Source organism: Pelobates fuscus, chromosome 2, assembly GCF_036172605.1.
Source record: "Pelobates fuscus isolate aPelFus1 chromosome 2, aPelFus1.pri, whole genome shotgun sequence".
NCBI lineage: Eukaryota > Metazoa > Chordata > Amphibia > Anura > Pelobatidae > Pelobates > Pelobates fuscus.
The window spans coordinates 118,510,962-118,534,775 of record NC_086318.1 but is presented as its reverse complement, the minus strand read 5'-3'; the positions used below and the strand labels follow the sequence as shown (position 1 = coordinate 118,534,775).

General features: G+C 38.2%; 1 protein-coding gene across 2 annotated transcripts in view; it reads left to right on the top strand.

Moving 5' to 3' along the window:
• Window positions 1–23,814, top strand: part of SI (sucrase-isomaltase) — a 269,528-nt gene that overhangs the window by 161,141 nt on the left and 84,573 nt on the right. For both annotated transcript variants that reach the window (XM_063442609.1, XM_063442610.1), the window contains exons 25-29: window positions 5,120–5,269; window positions 13,878–14,090; window positions 14,956–15,110; window positions 18,784–18,952; window positions 19,609–19,705. In XM_063442609.1, coding sequence (XP_063298679.1) covers window positions 5,120–5,269; window positions 13,878–14,090; window positions 14,956–15,110; window positions 18,784–18,952; window positions 19,609–19,705 — 784 coding nt within the window. The remainder of the gene's footprint in view (window positions 1–5,119; window positions 5,270–13,877; window positions 14,091–14,955; window positions 15,111–18,783; window positions 18,953–19,608; window positions 19,706–23,814) is intronic.

Genomic DNA, 23,814 nt, shown 5'->3' with positions numbered 1-23,814 from the left:
GGAGAGATATGACGAGAACCACGAGAGGGCTGTGTCCCAGAGACCAAGAGATTGAAGTGTTAGGAGAAGGAGGCCATGATCAACAGTGTTAAAGGCAGCAGAGAGATCAAGAAGAATTAGTATGGAGTAGTGGCCTTTGGATTTGGCTGTGATTAGGTCATTTGTAACTTTAATAAGAGCAGTCTCAGTAGAGTGGAGGAGGCAAAAGCCAGATTGAAGAGGATCGAGGAGGGAGTTGGAATTTAGGAAGTGAGTCATACAAGTGAAGACAAGTCTTTCTAGAAGAGATATGGGAAGTGGAAGACGGGTCTAGCGCTGGCTTTTTTTGGATGGGTACGACAGTAGCATGCTTAAGGGGAGCAGGGACAGTGCCAGATGAAAGAGAGCAGTTTAGGATGTGTGTTAAGGATGGTATAAGACAAGGGGTGAGAGCTCTGATGAAGTGGTTACTGGATCAAGCAGACAGGTGGTGGGATGAGAGGAGAGGAGAAGCGCAGCCAATTCCTGTTCAGTAGCTGGAGGGAAGACTTTGAGAGTAGGGATGGTATGGTCCAAGTGAGGTTGAGATAGAGAGGGGAGAAGGGGGGAGAATCCATTCCTTAACTAATAAATCTTGTCAGTAAAGTAAGATTAAGATTAAAGATGCAAAGCTATCAGATGAAAGATTGGTTTGTGGGGTCGTCACAGCAGGGCGAAGAAGAGAGTTAAAAGTGTTAAAGAGATGCCTAGGATTGCAGGAGCATTAACTAATGATAAAATAAAAGTAGGACTGTTTAGCAAGGGTGAGGGCTGCACTGTATGAGCACAAGACAAATGTATAGTGTAGCAAGCTGACAAGGTGCAGATTTCCTCCAGCAGCATTCAGCTAAACGGGAGCATCTCTGCAGGTAGTGGGCTGATTTAGTGTGTCACGGTTGGATGTGCGCCCTCCTTGAGGAGGGTGCTTGGAGTGGGGCTGCAGCATCTAGGACAGAAGTGAGGGTAGCATTATATGAGAAGATATCCAGAGAGGGACTGGAGAAGGTTGGGATGGATTACAGTTTGGAATGGAGATCAGCTGAGAGTTGCTGGAGGTCAAGAGAATTCAGATTCCTCCTTGTTGTGGGCAGTTGAGGGCATTAGTTGGGGGGGCACTTGAGAATAAATGATATTAGGTGGGGGTCTAATAGAGGAAATGGCGTATTACAGAGATTGGAGACTGAGCATGCATTTGAAAAAATAAGATCTAGGGTATTGCCAGCTACATGTGTGGGAGAATTAGCCCATTGCGATAGCCCAAAGGAAGAGGTGATTGAAATAAGTTTTGAGGCTACTGTGGACAAGGGTGGGTTAATGGGAATGTTGAAATCCCCTAAAATTCGGGATGGGGTATTGTTTAAGAAGAAGTAAGTACAGATAGCAAAATGGTCAAGGAAGAGATGAGGAAACCTTGGGACCGATAAATAACTGCAATGTTTACAGATATGGGTTTGAATAAGCGAACTGAGTGAATTTCAAAAGAGTAGAAAGAGAGGGAAGGAAGAGGTGGGTAGAGGTTTGAAGGAGCAATGGGGAGAAAAGAGAAACCCTACACTGCTACCTTTACTGTCAGACTGACTTGGGTTGTGCGTAAACTATAGACAACCAAAGGATAATGAGGCAGTGGTAGCTGTGTCAGAGGGAGAGAGCCAAGTTTCAGTTAAAGCAAGTAAGTTTAGGGAACTTAAGATGAATAAGTCATAGATAGAAGTGCCTTCCATAGGGCTTGAAAGGAGAGTTACATGGGATGGATATAAAATGTGAGAGGTTTCTGGGTTGGACACAAGGTAGGTACGTAGAGGCAGGACCAGGGTTTGGAGAGACGTCGCCAGCTGCCAGGAACAGTAGCATAGAAAGTAAGAGAATGTGGGAGTAAGATTTAAATGTTTTGGTTGAATGTTTGTATTTTGAGGTTTCACAAGGAGTAGGAGGAGAAATGGTGGATAGGTATGAGTATAGTGTATGGGATGCACCGAGAGAGGGGGGAAGTAAACCAGGAGCAATAAAGATTGTGTCAGTAGGGACGGGTAAGCAGAAAGATAGAGAGATTTTAGAGAAGTGAGGGTGAAAGTGAAAAATAGTAGCGAACATTGTTAAGTAGTGTTTTGTTATAGATAAGGCAATTATAGGGGCAGCTAGGACCATAGGAGAGTGTGGAGGGATGAAGAGTTAACTGGTCTGTTGCATGGGAATGGAGGTGTTACACGTGAGGAGAAGGTGTTAGACATGATTGATGTGTTTGGATGACCAGGTGATTTGAACTATCTATAAATGTATTGAGTACCATGGGGGGTGGAAAAATCTTTTAGAGATGCAACCTCAGCATAAGGCTTTTGAGCTACAAGAGTTGCTAGTTGTGAAATCAGGGAGCAATCTTTTACATTTGCTTGCTGGGGTCCAGACTGAAATAGGAAGTCTGGGTTTAGATAAAAATCAATTATGGGTGGAGAGAGACATGCAGATATTAAGGTGAGAAAGGGCAATTAAGAGAAGAAATCAGAGGAGAGGACATTTGAGATTTAAAGATATTGTAATAAAACTGTTTTCTTTATTTTTCACGTGCAAAGGGTGACAAACAAGCTTGAAACGCCACGATAGCTGTATCAAGCGCATCACGAACAATCGGCATAAAACAGTTACATGGCTTTATATAGACTGCACATTTTATATTTAGTTAATATGAGAATCGTAGATAGTCAAACTTAAGTCATGAAATAGAGGATAAGTTAGCTTAGTCCTTGCATTTTTTTTTTTTTTTTTTTTTATAATAAGTCATGCTAAGGTGAGACATACTAATTAAGCATTTTGGCAAGGTCTAGGTAAGCTCTAACAATTCAAGATCATTATAAGGGTTAAAGTAGCTTAAACATGTAACAGGTTATTGATTATATGTTAAATAACATGCTAGACAATTCCTAATACTCAATCTGCTCTAGTTATAGTATAAAAAGTGTGAGTACAGTGTGCTAGTGAATTAAGCAGGCTAGTGCAGGTGAGTTAGTTAAGCTAGTCACAGGCTAAACATGCCGGTAAAACTAGTAACATGCATGTCTAAGTAATGCCAGATGAGATTTGTCATTTACAGTTCAATAGGTACACATATTGTGAGGTGGGTGTCTGGGCTGTGGGTTGCTGCCAGTGGTGATAATGTCCCTTTAAGTTAGCCCCATCAGCCTATGCCCACCTGGCGTACCGACCTGTCCAGCATGAGCGTGACTCGCCTGAGGGCGGCACACTCACTTGGTGAGGTGATGCCCGGGCGCAGTTCGTCTGAGAGGCGGTTCATAGGTGATTGTGGTAGTCCCTTTGTGTAGCTTAGGGCGGGCATAGGTATAGTGGGGCTCTGCACTCCACAGCAGCGGCGGGCAGGACATTGGTCTGTGGCCCAAATCCCCAACCCAGGGCGCTTCGGTGAAGTCGGTTTAGGAGCCTTCTTGGGGGTGCCGCCATCCCGGGGTATGGGTGCACTTTGCTGTGTTGTTTGAGGCGGTGTCGGACCATCGCTCCCTTCTCCCTGTGCCTGAGAGGGAGTCTGCTTCTGGGGTCTGTGGACATTGGCTTCTTGGGGAGGTGAAACTTTACTCGTTGGGGGATTGCTGGGGTCGCGGATGATCCGCAGTCGTTTGTGGGCACCTGGCCTCCGCTTTCGCGGTCGTTGCTTTGAGGTTGTGGTCAGGGGGCCCCGTAGCCCTCATGGGTCTGAGTTAGGCTGTTCCGAAGCTCGTTTGGTCGCCTTCCCCCGAGGTGGCCTTTGACCTCTGCGGTTTTTGCCGTTGCCTGCATTTCTCCTTTGTGGGGTCTGCTGGGTGGCCATCCGAGCTTCCAGCTTGTCCCAAAGTCTCTGGAACGCTTTGTTTAGGCATTGGACCATGAGGTCCAACGGATTTGGTATGACCGCCTCTGGTCTGTGCGGCTTGTGCCTCCGTGTCGAGCTCCCCACTTCCATCGTGGCTAAGTAGGCTGAGTGTGTTCTGTGGACTGTATCAAACTGCAAGTTGCTGTGCGGGTGTACAGGGCTAGCTTGGGGGGACCAGGATAACCCCCGCCGGTCCAAAGGGGGGGGGGGGAACTCAGGTCGGATATCCTACCGCTGATTAAAGCTGTAGGAGAGCGGCCGCCTCTCCCAAGCTCGGTCACTAGTAGGCCGTAAAGCCTTGTGTCCAGTTTCTCAGCGGCGGGTCGTCCCACGAGAGGTATCTTCGAAACCGTCAGTGTGTCAGGAACAATGAGCTTATTGTGCTGTGTCTGGATTTCTTTTTGGCTCAGTAAATTTGCCACTTTTAAGATGCCAAACGCAGGAGCTCATGTAGCATGCTTCTGGTCTGTTTAGTAGCCAGGCTCCGCCCCTGCCATATGTTTTCTATGTCATAATTTTCTCTAATTTGTATGGCAGAAATATGTTACAATATGCACATATTTTGAGTTTTAGGTAAAATTATATGACAAATATGTGCTAATTTCTGATATTTGATTTCAAACCAATCTAAAATCAGACAAAACAAAAACACTGAATTACAAATTCTAGTGACATAAGAACCAAAGTAAAAAACAACATTTTAAAGATGGTTATTAACTCCTCACAACTTTCTGCTCAATTAACCCTTTCACTCATTTATCAAACTATTGTGGAAAATTATTTTTAAAGATGTATGCCATCTCTTCCTCCCTACTCTTTGACTGACGTGTAAAGCATTATTAAAAAAAATAATTTTCTAATTCACGTGAACTACTAGATTATACAAAACACTTCACTTACAATTTCTTATGTGTGTCATAGCTGAAAATGAGTATTATTACATGCACATAGCACATGCACAAACGCATAAGCAAAAGGAAGCTCTGGAGGAAACATTTTTTACTGTGCAGGTTTAAATGCGTTAGAATATTCATAATATTCATTAATTCAAAGAGAAAATAATGTTGTATTCATTTTGTGTTTGTATACATTTTTAGAATGTATTTGCATTTACAATTGCAAACGAGCTAGGAGAAAAATTCAGTGTCTTCCCTATTTAGCTTGCAAACGTAAACCTGATTTTAACGTATCTATTAATCAATTGAACAAAATAATTAAAAGTCACTATTTCCTATTGTTCTTTAGGTTCTAACTCTAACCGGACTTCAGCTAACGTTAGGAGAATCATACACTGTAGAATGGGATCAACTTCTCAATGAATATGAAAAGTTTGATTGTTACCCGGAACCCGGTGCTGATGAAACTAAATGCACAAGCCGTGGCTGTATCTGGCAGGTTAGTATAAAAAATATATTAATTTTAACCAAAATGCAATGAATAGATTTGCATTAATACATTTCAAGACTGAATGGTATTGTATAAAGAATTATATTATTATTATTATTATTATTATTATTATTATTATTATTATTATGTGTTAAGTAGTATTTTTTTCAGAACCATAGAACTAGACTACAAACAAGTACAAAATGTCGAGATTTACAAGGTTGTTGCAGATTTTTTTTTTGTGTACACTATTAAAATTAAAGCAGGAATACATTCCCAATGAAACAATATTTTGAATTGGGACTGACTTGAAATCTCCTGATTAAGTAGTCAATTATTTTCTCCCAGTAAGTAATTGACTCGGCTGAGATATAAATGCAGCAAATTTGAGTTCCATAAAAGGATGGCTGCATCCCTAGTTTGCTTGATTTCTAACTTTTTTCTCACTGGCAATTCATTACTGCAAATGCACATTTTCCGCTATTTGCATTCATGATGCTGATTGGCTGCTCTCTGTCAGCTAACTTTATCAAGTCATGTGTGAAGGAGAAATATTTCACAGCCAATCGGCATCAAAATAGCTTTAAGGTAGGTTCCATATTGCTTAAGCTGACTTTTCAACTTGTCAGTATATTTTTTCCCACTCTTGACTTTTAACAAATAGCACGTATGTGGGAAAGCTGCAGGCAAACCATCATGAATAAACCTGAAACATTTTGTTCATATTGCTTTTCTTTAACAGTCAGCTGAAAAGTAAATTTTTTGGGGATATATTTCTATTCTGTCATTAGTTAAACCAAAACAAAGATGCAAAACTTAAAAGAATGACATTTAACCAAAACCTTAAATTAAGAGGAGAGAACCAGTAGAGCAACAGGGAAGCCAAATTGATTGTTAGTATCAAAATCCATTTATAGAACATAGAAACACAGAAACATATAATGTGATGGCAGATAAGAACCATTCGGCCCATCTGGTCTGCTCAATTTTCTTAATGCTTTTATGAGTCTCTTATATCTAGGATAGTCTTATGTCTATGCCACGCATGCTTCAACAAATCTTTTAAATGTATTGTTTTTCCCATCTTTATGAAATCACCATGCTGTCCTGCGTGTCACTGAATTTGTGTTCATTGTGGCATTTACATATATTTAAAGTGATATTATGACAAAAGGTAAATAAAAACTATGCTAATATAATGTTTCTGTTAAATTAAACTGCTGAATTTATTTTGGATTATTTTTGTTAATGTTTATAGCAACTTACATAAAACTGTATTATCTTTAAGAATTCCTTCTGACTTCAGAATCAAAGTTTGCGTAGAAGTAAAATCGTGTGCACAATTTTAGTAAAGCTAAATATAAATATATAAAAAAAAATATATAAAATTCTGATCAAAGATAGAAATAAATGAAAAGGTTAAACCATGTAAAATATATAAAACAATGTGTTATGCTAAATTGATGCTCTCAGCAAAGCATGCCATTCATCATTGTATTTACATTTTAAACCCTCAAAGAATTGTCACATCATTTTATATTCAACTGAACTGAGGGATAACGTATTGTAAAGTAAACATGTAATGTTCTATATAGCTTGATGTATATATTTTTTTTAAACAACTCAGACATATTTACATTTTACAAGTTAACATTATTTGCAAAAATGTAAAAAAAAAAATCAATTATGTACATAGATCCCTGCTCATTTAATCAACAAATTTAATCCATACAGTACCTTGTAATACTTGAGCTTATTATTTTTTACATGTGCATTAAAGCTTGTATTATGCAAGGCTTTGGGGGCTTACATCTAGTAAATAACAAATGTGTGATGTAAAATGTATTGTTATTAGATTTTTGTTTTGTTTCTGGAATAATTTTTTAAGACAAACACAATCTGTTTCTTTAACCCTTTAAGACCGGAGAGCATACTATTACGCCCTATTTTAAGCGGCTCTAAACGCCGCCGGGCGTAATAGTACGCCCTCCGGGTTTTTTTAACTTACCCGGTCGCCGGCGATCCCACGCCGGCGATCGCGGTTGGGGGGACTCCCGGGGAGCCCCCCGCGGCACATCCTTCCTCCTGGGGGCCCCTCCGGCCATGTGAGAGTGAGGTCCTTGCGAGGACCTCACAATCACATGGCTGGGTTAGCTGGCTCAGGCATTGCCAGCAGGGGGACAAACTGTAATGACAGTTATTCCCCTTGCTGGCTGAATTCAAATAAAATTAAATTAAATCAGTGTAAAAAAAAATGTATATACTTAGATCATATATGTGACGAGAGCAATCTCGCCACATTGCATTGGAGAAGCCTGGTTGCCCGCCTGCTGCCTTTGGACTATGGCCCTGGGAGATTGGGCCCTTTAAAAAACTTATTTGGCCCTAACAGAGTGCATGTCACTCATTCTAGCCCTTTAAATACAGTGGGGTCATTCGGTACTTGCCCTGTGTGAGCGGTGATACCCCAGATAGCTATGCCATGGAGCCCATTCGTATACCGAAAGACTATGGGAAAGACTTTAGCTCCATGGCAATTGAACTGTATGTGTGTGGTCTGAGCGCCATTCAATAATATGCGCTCAGACATAAGCTATCTGGGGATATGTTGCATGTCTTTATTTTATGTAGTAACTGTAACCTTGTGTATTTTATTGTATTTTATGTATTTTTTCAACCATGTGCTCAATGGAGTCTGCCTCTATTCCTGGATATAATTGGATTATTTTCCCATTGTCTCCAGGAAAGAGGGCTCTGTAAAACCGGTCTGAGCCAGATAGCCATTTGCCAGCCAGGCCCCAAAAGATATTTTACTAACTTTTGAACCCCTGGTCTGATTCATGCCATTTTTTTAATATGTTGTTCCCCTGAATGGATTGATTGTGAATATGTATTTTTTATGTGAATGTGATGTATGGTTTTAGAGTTATGAAAGTTGGGTAGAAAGTATGTTTAACTGCATGTATAATTGAGTTTCCTCTCAGGATAAGGGGAGGGAATATGTGGGATGTAACTGTGATGTGATTGGTTGTTTTATACCTCCCTGTGGGCAGTTCTGTATTTGAAAAGACTGTAATAAAAACCAGGCTGGGTGTGCCAGCACCTGAGACACTGCTTGACCCTCAACACGGAGCCTTGTCTCGTTCTTGGGGGGGATTCACTGTATGCTGATAGAGACTGATTGCCAGGAGTGTAAACTGATGTATGCTTTTCCTGTTCGTCTGCTAGCAGCTATTCGTGAGGTTCCAGTTTGGAGTGCTATTTTGTATCCAGTTCGGGAGTTTAGTGTTCTGCAGTAGCTGTGCCTGTCTCTCAAAAAGGGGCATATCGCCTAAACAGATTTTAACCCCTTGTCTGCTGAAACGGTCCGTTACAATATATATATATATATATATATATATATATATATATATATATATATATATATTATATATATATATGATCTAAGTATATATGTATACACATATACATACAGACACATACACTGTCTAGGTGTATTTTACTATTAATATATATATATATATATATAAATAATTATATATATATATATATATATATATATATATATATATATTAATATCAAATTACCCGTAGACTGACACTGATTAAATATATATATAATTATTGTTATATATATATTTATATATAATATAAAAAAATATGTAAATACGTAAAAAAAAAAATAATAAATTAAAAAATATATATATAGGTGAGTGTTATTTCGTTCTAACTGTATTGTGATATTAATATATATATATATATATATATATATTTATATAAAAATACATGTAGGATGAAATAATATATATATATATCTATATACATAAATATATTCATGATCCTGATGAAAGTCTTACATGACTGAAACGTTGATCTTTTGATGTTTTAAATCGTTTTTTCATTAAACTTTGGACTTTTAAACCGTGAGTGCAGCCATACATTTGGATTTTCTTGGATATTGAAGCTGCTTTTGGTTGGCACCCGGCCATTAAGGGACATTGGAGCGTGAGTGCAGGAATTACTTGTATTTTTTATATACATAAATATATACGTATATATTACTATATATATATACCTATATATAAATAAAAATATTTCAAACAGGGCGCTGGCTTGGGTGACCTCGTTTCTCCACGACAGGGTTCAAAGGGTAAAATTGGGAACATTTTACTCCTCTAACATCGCCCTGACGTGTGGAGTCCCCCAGGGTTCGGCTTTATCTCCAATCCTGTTTAACATCTATATGAGGCCACTGACCCATATCATCCGCCGCCACATGCTTCCCTATCATATCTATGCCGACGATACCCAGTTGTACTTTCGCCTGGCCAAGAAAAAGGAGGATCAAATCAATCTTTCTTCCTGCCTACAGGATATCCAGTCGTGGATGGGAGCCAATTATTTAAAACTCAATGGCTCCAAAACTGAATGCATCATCTTCAGTAACCAGGAGGTGAATAGTATCTTTCCCTCATGGCCGGACTCGTTTTCTCCATCTCCGAGTCCTGCCACCAAGGTCAGAGATCTGGGAGTCATTTTCGACTCTAGGTTGACACTGAAGCCCCAGATCAATCAGGTGGTAAGCTCTTGCCACTACCACCTGAAGCTTCTCAGGTCTATTTTTAGATTTATTGCCCCCTCCGATCAAATCTCGGTGGTCAACGCCATCATCGGTAGCCGATTGGACTACTGCAATGTCCTGTACCTTGGACTGCCTCAGAACATCATACACAAGCTACAGTTGATACAGAACGCAGCTGCAAGGCTACTTACGGGTGTGGCCCGCAATGACCATATCACTCCATCTTTAAAAGCCCTGCACTGGCTGCCCGTTCGTGAACGGGTTCTGTTTAAAAATGGTTGTTTGGTATATAAGGCAATCCACGGTATGGGACCAGACTATCTGAAGGATAAATTCACACGCTATGCTCCCAGTCGATCCTTGAGATCGGCTGATTTAGCCTTATTGAAGATTCCAAATTTTAAAAAGAAAAAGTGCTAAGGGAGGACGAGTGATGTTCAGGGAGCGCATTTTTGGAACTCCCTGCCTCTGACATTAAGACTTGAGAATGATCTATTGAAGTTCCGCCGGAGCTTAAAAACAGTTTTATTTGCTCAGGCATACGGGATGACATGAAATTTTTAACCTGGTTCAAATGCATGTGATTATAATGCTGTTGTGTGCTGGATATTGTTTTGCTTGTTTTTGATTGCTGGTATGCGCATCGAGACCCTATGGGTAATAAGACTGCGTTTCTTAAGAATTTTTAATAAATAATAAATAATAAATAAATATAAGGCTTGTGTTTCATTTTTTTCACATTAAAATTCGCCAGATTGGTTACGTTGCCTTTGAGACCCTATGGTAGCCCAAGAATGAAAATTACCCCTATGATGGCATACCATTTGCAATAGTAGACAACCCAAGGTATTGCAAACGGGGTATATCCAGTCTTTTTTAGTAGCCACTTAGTCACAAACACTGGCCAAAATTGGCGTTTTTTTTGCATTTTTCACACACAAACAAATACTAACGCTAACTTTGGCCAGTGTTTGTGACCAAATGGCTACTATAAAAGACTGGACATACCCCATTTGCAATACCTTGGGTTGTCTACTATTGCAAATGGTATGCCATTATGGGTGTAAATTTTATTCCTGGGCTACTATACAGTCCCAAAGACAACTTAACCAATCTGGCGAATTTCAATTTCAAATGTAACGTGCTATATTTGACCCTGTAACTTCCCAAAACACCATAAAACCTGTACATAGCGGGTACTGTTTTACACGTGAGACTTTGCTGAATACAAATATGTGTATTTTATTGCAGTAAAAGCAAACAGTATTATGACATTGACAGTTAAAATGTCACGTAGAACTAAAACAATAACATAATTTCTTATTTTCTCCCATTTTTTTCATATTAAATTATGTTTCATAGCTAAGTATTTGATATTAAATGAAAGCCCTGTTTCCCCTGAATAAAATGATATATAATAAGGGGGGTGCATTTAATATGAAAGAGGTGAATTACGGTTGGACAGACATATAGCGCAAATGCCAGGTTTTGTCTTGTTCACAACGTGTACACTTGGCTCAGTCCTTAAGGGGTTTAAGAACAATTGACATCAAATTTATAATTGTAATTTTTTTACATTTTATGAAACAATTCTTTTTTTTAATTATGTTTTTTTTTTTCTGTGTAACTTCTTTTCTGTCTGAGCAACCATGTTGGCCCAAATTCTACTGTTATCTAATAAACTACTGCTCAACCTATCAGTCACAGCAGGAGACAAGACAGGTTGACCAGCATCATGTAAAAAGTCACATTTTAACTTATTTCAACTCAAAATAATTATATCATTTAAAAAAGCATTAGGTTTTGTAAAATATGATAAACGTAAAAAAATGAGAAGTGGAAAATTGATGACAGTTGTCCTTCAATCTTTTTCTAATACAATAATAAAATACCATAGTTTGCTCCATAAATGCGCAACCAGGATGTTTCTCTCTTGGTGCTAAGAATTGAATACGCTGTTAGAAAGTTTGTGCTTTCTGTAAAGAACAATATCACACATCATTTACAACATCAATTGATAAGCTCACATGAAATGGAACCAGAATTCTGACATGAAATGGAATCTCTTTAGAACAGATAATATTTCTTCAGCAGTTAAGCAAAAAAGTTTGGTCAGCCAATAATGTCTCCAAAATAGGGCACTTGGTGGGTTCTAAAATGTAAAACTGGAAATATCTTGTCTGTGTTACATAGATTGATAGTTACATAGTTACATAGCTGAAAAGAGACTTGCGTCCATCAAGTTCAGCCTTCCTCACATATGCTTTTGCTGTTGATCCAAAAAGAAGGCAAAAAACCCAGTCTGAAGCGCTTCCAATTTTGCAACAAACTAGGAAAAAATTCCTTCTTGACCCCAAAATAGCAGTCAGATGTCTCCTTGGATCAAGCAGCTATTACCCCACTAATTAGAAATTGTATGGGCATTTAAAAAAAAAAAACTTCTTGAAGGTCAAATCCACTGCAGGCCTTTGTTTTAATGGAGTTTAGCCATTAATGGTACTCTCTAAACACACACATTGAACTAAAACTAGATTCTAAAATTTCCATGTTCTTCTTTTTGGGATTTAAATTTTTAGATATAATGAAATCAAAGAGAATTATGGGTACATTTTAAACATTTGTTTTTCAATATTCATTTGGGAAAACTTTCTTGTGTTTTGTTGTATGATAAATTATATGATCTACTCCACAAACTTAGGGCCTTTGTTCTTTCTGTTCTTTTAAGATAAGTGCCAAACACCTATCACATTTTATACTACAGAGCAATGGTGAGAACAATAAATCTCATATTTTATCTAGAAGGTGAATTTTATGATCATTTAGTCTTCGTAATAGGCTTATAAAAATGTAGTTGATTATAGAAAACAAAATAATTGTTAATACAAAGTCATGCCACCGTCAAGAGATTAACAAAGTAAAACTTGCCAGAGAACTAATATAAAAGACTTTCAGATTCTCTGATTTCTCTTATTAACATAAACACAGTAGTATACAACATCTGGAATACAAAATGTTGCCTACCCTTTTTCTACACACCATTAGCAGTCCCTCAGATTACATTCACTTAGCTAGCTGTTTCCACAAATACAAGATACAGAGCAATAGACACATAAATATTATATCTAATAACAAACAGGGAGAAAGAGACAAATCTTTATTTTTCATTAAAAACTAACATTTCTGGTAAAAAAAAAAAAAAAAAAAAACCATTCATCATAAAAGCACATTGCTTGATATGATGTACTATCATGTAACACAAAATTAGAATGTAGAGACATAAATTGTCATGCTGGATTGAGCAGTAAGCAATACATTAGGTGTTTTGCTTCCAAACTTTGAATACAAAAATGAAACATTTTGCAGACTTCTGGTGGTAAAACCTTTCATTTAGGGATGTCAGTTGTTAAACACTGTGAATGCTCAATTTTTAAAATGGTGCACTTCAATTCTATTAGTGACCCTTTTATTAATTCTGAAATGGATATAGTTGCTTATATAATAGAAAATATGACCATGTATACCAGCCAGATATAAGCAAAAAGATAATGGTTCTAGCTACTGACTGGGAATCCATAACGCTGTAGACAAAGGCACCCACCCCACGAAACCCCCCAAAAGTGATTCTAATGGGAAATATCCTAAAAATGCCTACAGTGATTTATAAAATGGTGCACAAAGTTTACTAACTTTAAATTTACCTTGCATCCATAAATAGCTCTCTCCTTTGGATTGGAATGTACTGTGGCCTACTTTCTGCAGTAACATTACCCTATGTATTGTTCCTTTTTATTTTTAAACATAAAATATCATGATTTGTTGTCTCTTGTAAAGCCAATAAACATTTATTTGATTGTAATAAACAACTAAACATGTATGGGTGCATTCATTTATGGTTCCTTATAGACTTTTTTTTTTGTATTTTTGTATTTTGATATCTTTGTATTGCGTGTATGTGTGTGTTGATATCTTTGTAGTGTGTGTGTGTAAATATATATATATCAATGAAACATATATATTTTGTTCTATTTATTTCAGGCTAGCAGTGTACCTAATGTTCCATGGTGCTACTATCCCAGTGATCATGGATATCAAGTAAACAACATTGAGACATCAGCTTTTGGTTTAACAGCTGTATTATCTAAAGGTTCCAAGGTTTTACCACGTTTTGGAACTCGCTCCATTTCCACTCCTATTGATACAGTGCGTTTAGATGTGATATATCATGACAATCATATGCTCCAATTTAAGGTAAGAATCAAATCATATCAAGAACAGGATATTTCTGGGATATAATTAAACAAATAAACATTTTAGTATGTAATGGAGATAATGTTTTTGTTGCATGTTTATTTGAATGTACACAGTGCATTGAACTACAGTGGAACCTCTAAACTCAAACTTAATCCGTCGCAGAAGGCTGTATTAGAACCGATTTGTTTGATAACCGAATCAAAATTTTCCATAAGCATTAATGTAAATTAGATTAATCCATTCCAGATCCTCCAAATTACAGCATTATAATACACATTTTACAGTTAAATAATACCTTATATGCACAAAATCATAGAGAAAAACAATACACACAATGTAAATTAAATTAAAATGTAACTTTACTTTACCTGTCAGCTCTGTTTGCTGACAGAATGGAGCTGTTTGCTGATAGAATGGTGCTGTTTGCTGACAGAATGGAGCTGTTTGCTGATAGAATGGTGCTGTTTGCTGACAGAATGGAGCTGTTTGCTGATAGAATGGTGCTGTTTGCTGACAGAATGGAGCTCTGTTTGCTTTGTCTAGTGCTAGGAGGCCAATGCGTCGTACCAACAAGGTTAATTCTGTGTGATTTTGTTCTAATACAGAATTTTGTTCGGGTACTGAGACATTTTTATATGTAATTTTATGTGTGAATACCGAGTAAATGTGTGAATAGGGTAAGGGAGCATTCCAGTTCTGAAGTTTCACTGTATATATACAGCATATATTGTGAAAACACCTTAGAAGTGTATTTTATTTGACATGAATTGTTGTCCTTTACCTTTCTCTTCTCAGGGAATTGTCATAAAACAGTTGATACAACCTTTTGATGTAATAATTTGGCCTATGTTCCTTTATACAGTTCTCTGACCCGAATAATAAGCGATATGAAGTTCCAATAAAATTAAATACACCCAGCAGTCCAACAAGTAATGAGGCAGAGCGGCTTTATGATGTTATCGCAAAGACTAATCCATTTGGACTTCAGATCAGACGAAAAAGCACTGGAACTATCATGTAAGTAAATAATATTGATCCATGAATAAAGGTTAGCAAATTTTAGAGATATGGTATATTATGCAATTTATCTTACTAAAGAATTAGATAATTTGTTGTACCTAGCCTCATATTAATAACCAGAGAAACAATGATGATAATAATACAAAAGGACCAACATGAAACACATGACTGACATGTTCAAAGTCCACTGGAAAAAACACAAGTTGGCTATTCATTGCAAAGTTACAGACTTCAAACAAATAACACTTCCCAAACTGATATTTCGCATGGTTAAACTTAGCTCAACAGTTTATATAAATATGGTTATCACATATTCAGATATAACGAGTGACTCTGAACTAGATTGGTTACTCAAGATAGGGATATCAAATCAGATTTTTCTGACATATGTTAAAAAAAATAAAACATTATTTTTTCAATTATTGGTGAAGTTTGAATAATGTCCAGGAATCATTCAGACATTCAGCTAATGGGTCACACGGCAAACATAAATCACTCACAGGCCCACTGATTTGTAGTGTAAGAATTGAAATGAAAAAAGAGTGTTTGTAAAAGTGTTGGAATAAACAAGAACCAACTGATTAGGAGGTATCTGATTATTTTTCATAAACGTGACTAAACAAGACATTTTGCTAACACTCTTTTTTTTTTTTCAATACATATACATCTCATATAAATGCAGAGCATGGAGATGTAATGATTTACTTTGTATTTTTGTACTACTGCCAGGTTCTCTTTGGGAGTTCAAAACTATATACTATATTTGGGTGATAATAGACAGTGTTAGGTAAAAGGGGTATGCTTAGAGGATGGTGGCAAGCTCCCACTCCATATACCTTTTACTGGTGATCAACCACATTCCATATATTGGAGGACAACATGTGCATGCTTAAACCTGTTGCTCAGTTATTTTAACAATTATTGAATTCCACTCATATTCTACTTCATAATAGATTGGAAATAGGGGAGACCATGCACTTGGACCCACTATTTTATGGGTATTAGAGACTCATGTTTGCAGCCCATATTGTGACAGATTGCAAGTCATCTTTGCTTAGAAGAGGCCCCAGGGATGCTGATTATATTTCTTAAATGTATTTAATTATTTTAAAGTTTAGCCATTGATGCTCCTAGATGTAATTTTTTTTTTCTCTAATTGATCCTCTTTTATTCTTTGACAGACGTTTTGTGAAGGAATCATACTTGCATAATAATACAGAACGCAGTATAAGATTTTCTTTCCAGATAGTTTTAAATTGGTATATTTTATCTTACAGTAGGCTAAAATAGACCAGAATTGCCACGATCCATTTTTTAATCAACCTTTATTTAAAAGGAGACCACAACCATTTATGAATAGCTCCCCCCATATAATGTGGAACATACAACTTTTAAGTCATGCAAACATTTTTAAGATCTGTCTGGGAGACAGACGGACAGCTGGAGCACGACAAGCATTTACGATTCATAATACAGAATCTATTAATTCTTAGCATGCAGAAAAATACATCTAAGAGGGCAATAATCAAATAGGAAGCTTGGATATTGTTGATATTTTAATATTTATAGTATTATTTTAGTCCTTTTTTTATTATCCTGTAGAAAGTCTGCTTTGGAATCCTTGCGGTGTTCCTGCCATTAAAGTGTTTTGTTGAGTAAATTAATTAAGCTACTACTTTTTGGAGAGGTCTGTTATTTTAGGGGACCATTAGTGAACCAGAGGGAATATCTTCAAGCACTTCCTCTGAAACTCATTTGTGCTTTGAAAGCAATTGATTCCTCTGTAAAATGTCAGTCTCTCTCTTCTAATCAAATTCAGAACAAAAAGAAATTAGACTCCCGTCCAGGGGGATTATTGCTTGTATCATCTGTCCTTTGAGTCTGGAATGGTTGAGACACTCGGATTAGAGAAGTTGATGAAAATGTTTAGAGCAGATATACTTTAAGAAATTGTCTTTTTAGCAAAGTCTAAACAAATGAATCATACACCCCATGCGATGCCCATCGCGTAATATGTCAATTAGAAATCTTGAGAGGTTATTTGTTAGTCTCTTGTTTGCAAAGTTGTTAATATAATAGAAGAAACCTGCACCTATTCAAAGTCATAGTTAATTTTCCTGCTGCATTACTTCAGTATTAAAAGTGTTTTCTTCGTATTAGACTATGAATTAATCGATATGCAGTGAGAAGTAAGCTGCATAGATTGATATAGCAAGCAATTGTCCTTAGTAATATTTTAACATTATCAATTCTCCCTCCAAAATAAGTTTTGTTACATTATGTTACGTATATTTAAAAGAACACTATAGGGTCAGGAAGACAAACATGTAACACCATCTAGCCCCCCCCCCTGTGCCCCTCATGCCTCCCTAAATATAGCAACATCTTACTTGTATTCAAGCCTGAGGCTGTAGCTCTGCATGCTGTTTGCCCAGAATAGCAAGCTGTCTGGTGACATCATCAGAAGTGGTAGCCTGATCCAATCACAGTGCTTCTACATGGGATTGTCTGAGACTGACAAGGAGGCAGGTCAGGGGCAGAGCCAGCACAATTCAAACACAGCTTTGGCCAATCAGAATCGTCACATAGAAATGAATTGAATCAACTAATATCTATGAGGAAAGTTCAGTGTCTGCATGCAGAGAGAGGAGACACTGAATGTTTGAATGCATTTTAGGCAGCCATGACCCAGGAAGGATCTCTAACAGCCATCTAAGGAGTGGCCAGTGAAGTTATCACTAGGCTGTAATGTAAACACTGCATTTTATCTGAAAAGACAGTGTTTACAGCAGAAAGCCTGAAGGTAATGATTCTACTCCCCAGAACAAATTCAATAAGCTGTAGTTGTTCTGGTGACTATAGTGTCCCTTTGAAAACTTAGCATTCAAAGTAAATATTACACTTATTAGATATCAAAGTCAGTTGTTTTTTACGCAAATTAGGCTCCTTCTGAAGAAGTTAGATATGGGTAACTTTGACAATGCAAAAAAAAAATCTAAAAAAATCTGATGAATCAATTTGGCCAATATAATTGTTTTCAGCGTGTACCAGTCTAGAACAAACCATGTTCAAATGCATGTGTGCTTTATTAGTATCTTTACACATGATAATCCCCTGAAATGGAGCTGTTGCTCAAAACCAGACTTTATATAACAAAAGTTCATTATGCCATAGCAGTTTTAGGTAGGTTTAATTAAAGGATTACTCCAAGCACCAAAATGACATAAGTGATTTGAAGTGGTCATGGTGCCTGGAACAAAGTTCCAGGTTTGCTAATGCAAAATCCAGCATCTGACACCGGCACACAGAGCATGCTGGTGCCAGACAGTTGATGATGACATGTCCCCATCCCATGCTGCCTTCAGTCCATCTTCCCAGGTCTCTCACCCATCTGGCGCAAGGGAGTGAGGTCATGCTGTGAGAGAACTTAGCCTCTGCAAGGAAAAAACCTTTAAGCCTTTTTTTTTTTGGTTGGTTGGTTGGTGGGGGTCAGCACAGAAAGGGTTACTGCAACTAAAACCAGTGTTTGGGGAAAACACTTGTTTTTGGTTATAGTAACCCTTTAAGCAACACAAACATTGTCATATTTTATTTATACAAGTCTGCTAACAAATATAAACTAGAACAAATTATTAATATTTATATACCTATTATGCTTTAATTTCACCAGCTGGGACTCCCAAGTGCCAGGGTTTACCTTCTCAGATATGTATCTAGAGATTTCAACTCGACTAGCATCGCATTACATCTACGGGATTGGAGAGACTGAGCACGAAACATTCCGGCATAATTTGAATTATTCTAAAATAGGGCTATTTGCCAAAGACCAGCCCCCGTTAGTAAGTGTTGTATATCACACACACCATCATTATTGTTTGCATTGTATTATTGGTGCTTTTAAAGTCATTAAGCAAAGATCAGAACTCTTCGATTATTGTTTTTATATATCTAAATATGCCAAAATTATATTAATATTTACTATTTTAAATATTCTCTTGAAAATTATGTTATATTTTCAGTGTGTCAGTATGCAGTCGAATATAGACAGCTGGAAGAGATTGAGGGTCTAAGAGAAATAGGGTTTTGAAATACACGAAATCTCAATGTACTAAACTATCTGGAGAAAAAACATGAAAATTGCATAGGCATATTAAGTTATTTTTTATGTGTTTTGGCACAGTCCCCTGTATGATATTATAATGGGTGTGCATTTTTATTAGTTTATAAAAAAATTTACGCAAGCAAATATTATTTTATGTATATAATCCTCCTTGGACTATTCAGAGCCAGCACAAGAGGCTTTAGTTTTAAAAATAATTCTGCTATGGAAGTACAAAGGAGCCTGAACTCACATCATGACAGGTCATATACATATACATATTTTTTTTCACCGTGGAATAATGGAAATATTTACTAATAAAACCTAGAGCATAACTTGCTGTTTGTCTCAATAGCATCAGATTGTTATTAATTATGTATTTACCTTTTTTTAAAGAACCATGTAAATTCGTATGGTTTGCATCCTTACTATATGGGACTGGAAGAAGATGGCAACGCTCATGGTGTTCTTTTACTAAACAGCAATGCAATGGGTAAACATTTTTTCTGCTGTGTTTTCATATTCACAGAGTTAGAGGGGTGTTCTAAGTACTGAGACCTGCAGCCTAATTATGGATCCAAAATGCCCATTGTGGAGACTACCTGTTATGTATCAAATTGTTTTTAAATGGTTTGACATAAAACAAGGTTCCTCGCAAATATGCAGCCCAGTCCCTTTCTATCTACATCACATAGGTTATAAATTACACTATGGCATCAGAAATATCAAATCCATTCCATCTGCATTTGGATGACATTTATTGGCTGAGCATGTCAGCTGACAGACTTAGACTTACTTGTCTATACAAGAACACACATTTATATTTCACTAAATTGATATTCAGAATGCAGAAGTATATTTTTCACATTTGTAATATTGACAATAAGGGGCCAGTCTGTTTGTGCCTGTTTATTAGGGGAGATGGGGGAAATAACACTATGGGACAGGGGAGGAGGGGGAAAGAACACTATGGAAGAGTGGGGGAGAACAATATATAGAACAGGTGGAAATAACACAATGGGACAGGAGAGTGGGGGAGAAAAGAACACTATGGGACAGGAGAGTGGGGGAGAAAGGAACACTATGGGACAGGGGAAGGGGAGAAAAGAACACTATTGGACAGGGGAGGGGGGGAGTACACTACGGGACAGAGGAGGGGGGGAATAACACTATGGAACAGGGGAGGAGGGGGGGAATAAACACTAAAAAGAGGGAGGGGAGAGGAACACTGGGGGGGGAGAGAGAGGAACATTAAGTGGGGCACTAAGGTACAGGGGAGGGAAGGGAAAAAGAACACTGGGGTAAGAGAGACCACTAAAAAAAAAGGGAGAGAAACACTAAGGGGAGGATGGGAGGAACATTAAGGGGATTGGAGGGCACTAAGAGACAGATAAGGGGGGGGGGCAAAGAGGAACACTAATGGACAGGAAGAGGAGGGGAGAGGACAACTAATAGACATGAAGGGGAGGAGAGAGGAACACTAAGGGACATTGAGGTGAGAGTGGCCTGAGTGGGGAGAAAGACACACATATGGGCCTGGGGGTGAAAGACACAGAGGGGCTGGAAAAGAGGAAAAGGAGGAAAAGGAGACACAGCAGGGCTGGGGGGGAGATAGACAGGCTGGTAATAGTAAAAGACAAAGGGACTGGGAGAGAAGAAGACACACAAAGGGGCTGGGGAAGTAAGACACACAAAGGGGGGTTGCAAGAGATACACAAGGGAGGTGTAAGACACACAATGGTAAAAAGAGGTAAGACATTAAAAAAAAAGAGGATAAGAAACAAAAGGCGGGTTAAGAGGCACACAGGTGAAGATGCTTTTGGGGAGGAGAAGTGGGGCACAAAAATCATCTTCGGCTGTGTACCCAAAAATTCTTCCTATTTACCACTATAACATCTCAAAGAATAGAATTTTGCAAGGCTTATCTTACAGATATCTTGGCTATATTATATAGTTGGTAAGAGTTTCTCTATTTCAAATTCTAAATAATTGAGATTACAATGAAAATAGGGGATTAGAAGCAATATCTTTTTGTCTTTTTAAAATATTGAATATAAATGAATATATACAAATGAATATAGGTAAACAAAAAACTTAATAATACATTAATATATCATAAATCAGAGTATATAGAATTAAATGAATATAGGCTTGCAATATATATATATATATATATATATATATATATATAATTATTATTATTATTATTATTATTAGTATGAAATACCCTTCCTGATTGTATAGGTAATCTCTCAGTATATGTCACCTTCCGAGTTAGTAAGTAAGTCTCTGTTTAGCATTGGTCAAGCGTGTATGTGTGTATGTATGTATGTATGTGTATATATATAATTTTTAATTACTACTGGTATTTAAAGATTAATTCATGTTAGGGTTAAAAGCAGTATATATATTAAAATTAAAGAAAAACATCCTTATCAGACTAATGTCATAACCCAGACATATTTAAAGGGACACTATAGTCACCTGAACAACTACAGCTTAATGTAGTTGTTCAGGTGAGATCTATAGCTCCCTGCAGGCAATATAATGTAAACACTGTATTTTCAGAGAAAATACAGTGTTTAGATTGATTGATAGGAATACCTCCAGTGGCCATCACTCAGACGGCCACTAGAGGGACTTCCTATCATGTATGGCCCTAAAAAGGCCATGTACACGTAAGATGTATTAAAATACGTCTGGAGGGCGGAGCCTGACCATCAAGCCGTGCAGATGTGTCTGGCACGGGCTCCCGCCGAGTGTGCACAATCTGGGGCAAAAGTAACGGCTACTTAGCCCAAAACCGCTCAGGGGTGAGCCACCCACATCAGGGGTGCCCTCCATAACTCAACGCTACCACCCAGGGGGCCCACCGAGGCCGGGAACACGGAGACACAAACGCGGCCTTCTGAGGCTGAAGCCGAGGAGAGGCGGCCGCTTTCCTAGGCACAAGAGCCCTCAAGAGACTTCCACTCAACATGACCTTTGGACTGGTGGGGGATATCCCGGTCCCTACTGGACTTAACGACCAGGAAGAAAAGCAGACAAGTCAGCCACAAGCCATACTGGGGTAAACGGCTCACAAGGAAATCCCAAGATGGCCGCCCAGTGTAAGCACAAAGATCGGAACACCCGCACCCAGCAACCCAGGTACTCCCTGGAGATATTTGACCACCTATGTACAAGCTTTAGGGAAATCCTGCAGAGTAGAGGAGCGACCTACCGCCAAGCGGAAAGAATAGTAACCGCAAGTATTCGGCCTGCAGCACGACGCAGCTATTATAAGCGAACACCACAAGCACCCAAAATGGCTGTCCGACACTACAGATACCAGCGGGCCCAGAGAGGAAAAATGGCGGCAGGCACATTGGATGCACTCTCCCACTCGCAAATTAAAACACCCGGAAATACGAAGCAAACACAGCAAGCAAGAGTCTCACCTGTCCAACATTCCGGCTCCCAGTGCAGCAAGGTCCGACACTACACAAGGAACGATGCTACACAAGCGACAGCACGGCAACATATCCCACGGGGTACCGCCGGAGCCGGCTCCCGAAGCAAAGCAAGCAAGCCATGGGGCAACAACGGAGATGGACTGAAGCATCCTGCTAGAAACTCACCCATCCCTGGGCATAGGCTGAACTTTCTAACACGTGGACTGCATCTGAGCTGCAGGTCTACTAGACCCAACAGCTTATATATGTTCTCTAATGTTACTATGCAAACCAATTATTTAAGCTTATGTTTTAGTTCAACCTTGTAATCACTCTGCTAGGCTGCAGCAGGGCTCACTTAGTTAGATCCCAACGTATGCTATCCCATCGGTTAACATCCCTTCCCACCACACCTGCTGGTATAGCCTCTTGCCTCACAGCTCCCTTATCACTATCACTGCTCGGCTGTCCCATAACATGATAGATGGGGTCCTATACCAGCCTGCAACCTAACTCTGACAGACCCAGCCTCCTTCGACAGGTATGCTAACTATAGCTGAACTATACCAAATGCAGGAATGTCTAATGATCACTAACGTATATACTTGCATCCAATGCCTGTTCTGTTCATGCATTACTAGCAGAGTAATCAAATTATACTTTTAGACCTGTCTGAGACCCTTGTTCACCTATAGTTTTACTTGTACGGTGCACTGTTTAAGTAATTATATAGCGTGCTTACCACGGGGCCTCGCGGCTAGCCAACCTAACACTAGAGTTGAATCTGTTTCTACTTTATAAAAAATCTCAGATATATAGCTGACTAAGACCAATCTTGTTTATATGCGCTATATACTAGGAACCTTGCATGCTTAAATCAAAATATTGTCAGTTCAACACAAATGTCCTGCTATGCCTTTCAAGACAATACTGTTTACACTCTTGTTATCCTTTCTACTACTTCGGAAAAAAAAAAGTGCAGCATATCTTGTCATTTACGTGTATACCAACTATTATGATATGTTATTCACCAATTTTGCCTTATGTCATTAACTCTGCACTTTGAAAAATAAAGAATTTAAAAATACATCTGACGTGTGCAGGAGAGAGAAGGCACTGTGTGCGCGCCTTCTCTCTCCTGCCTGTCAGCAGAGGAGAGGGGGTGGGC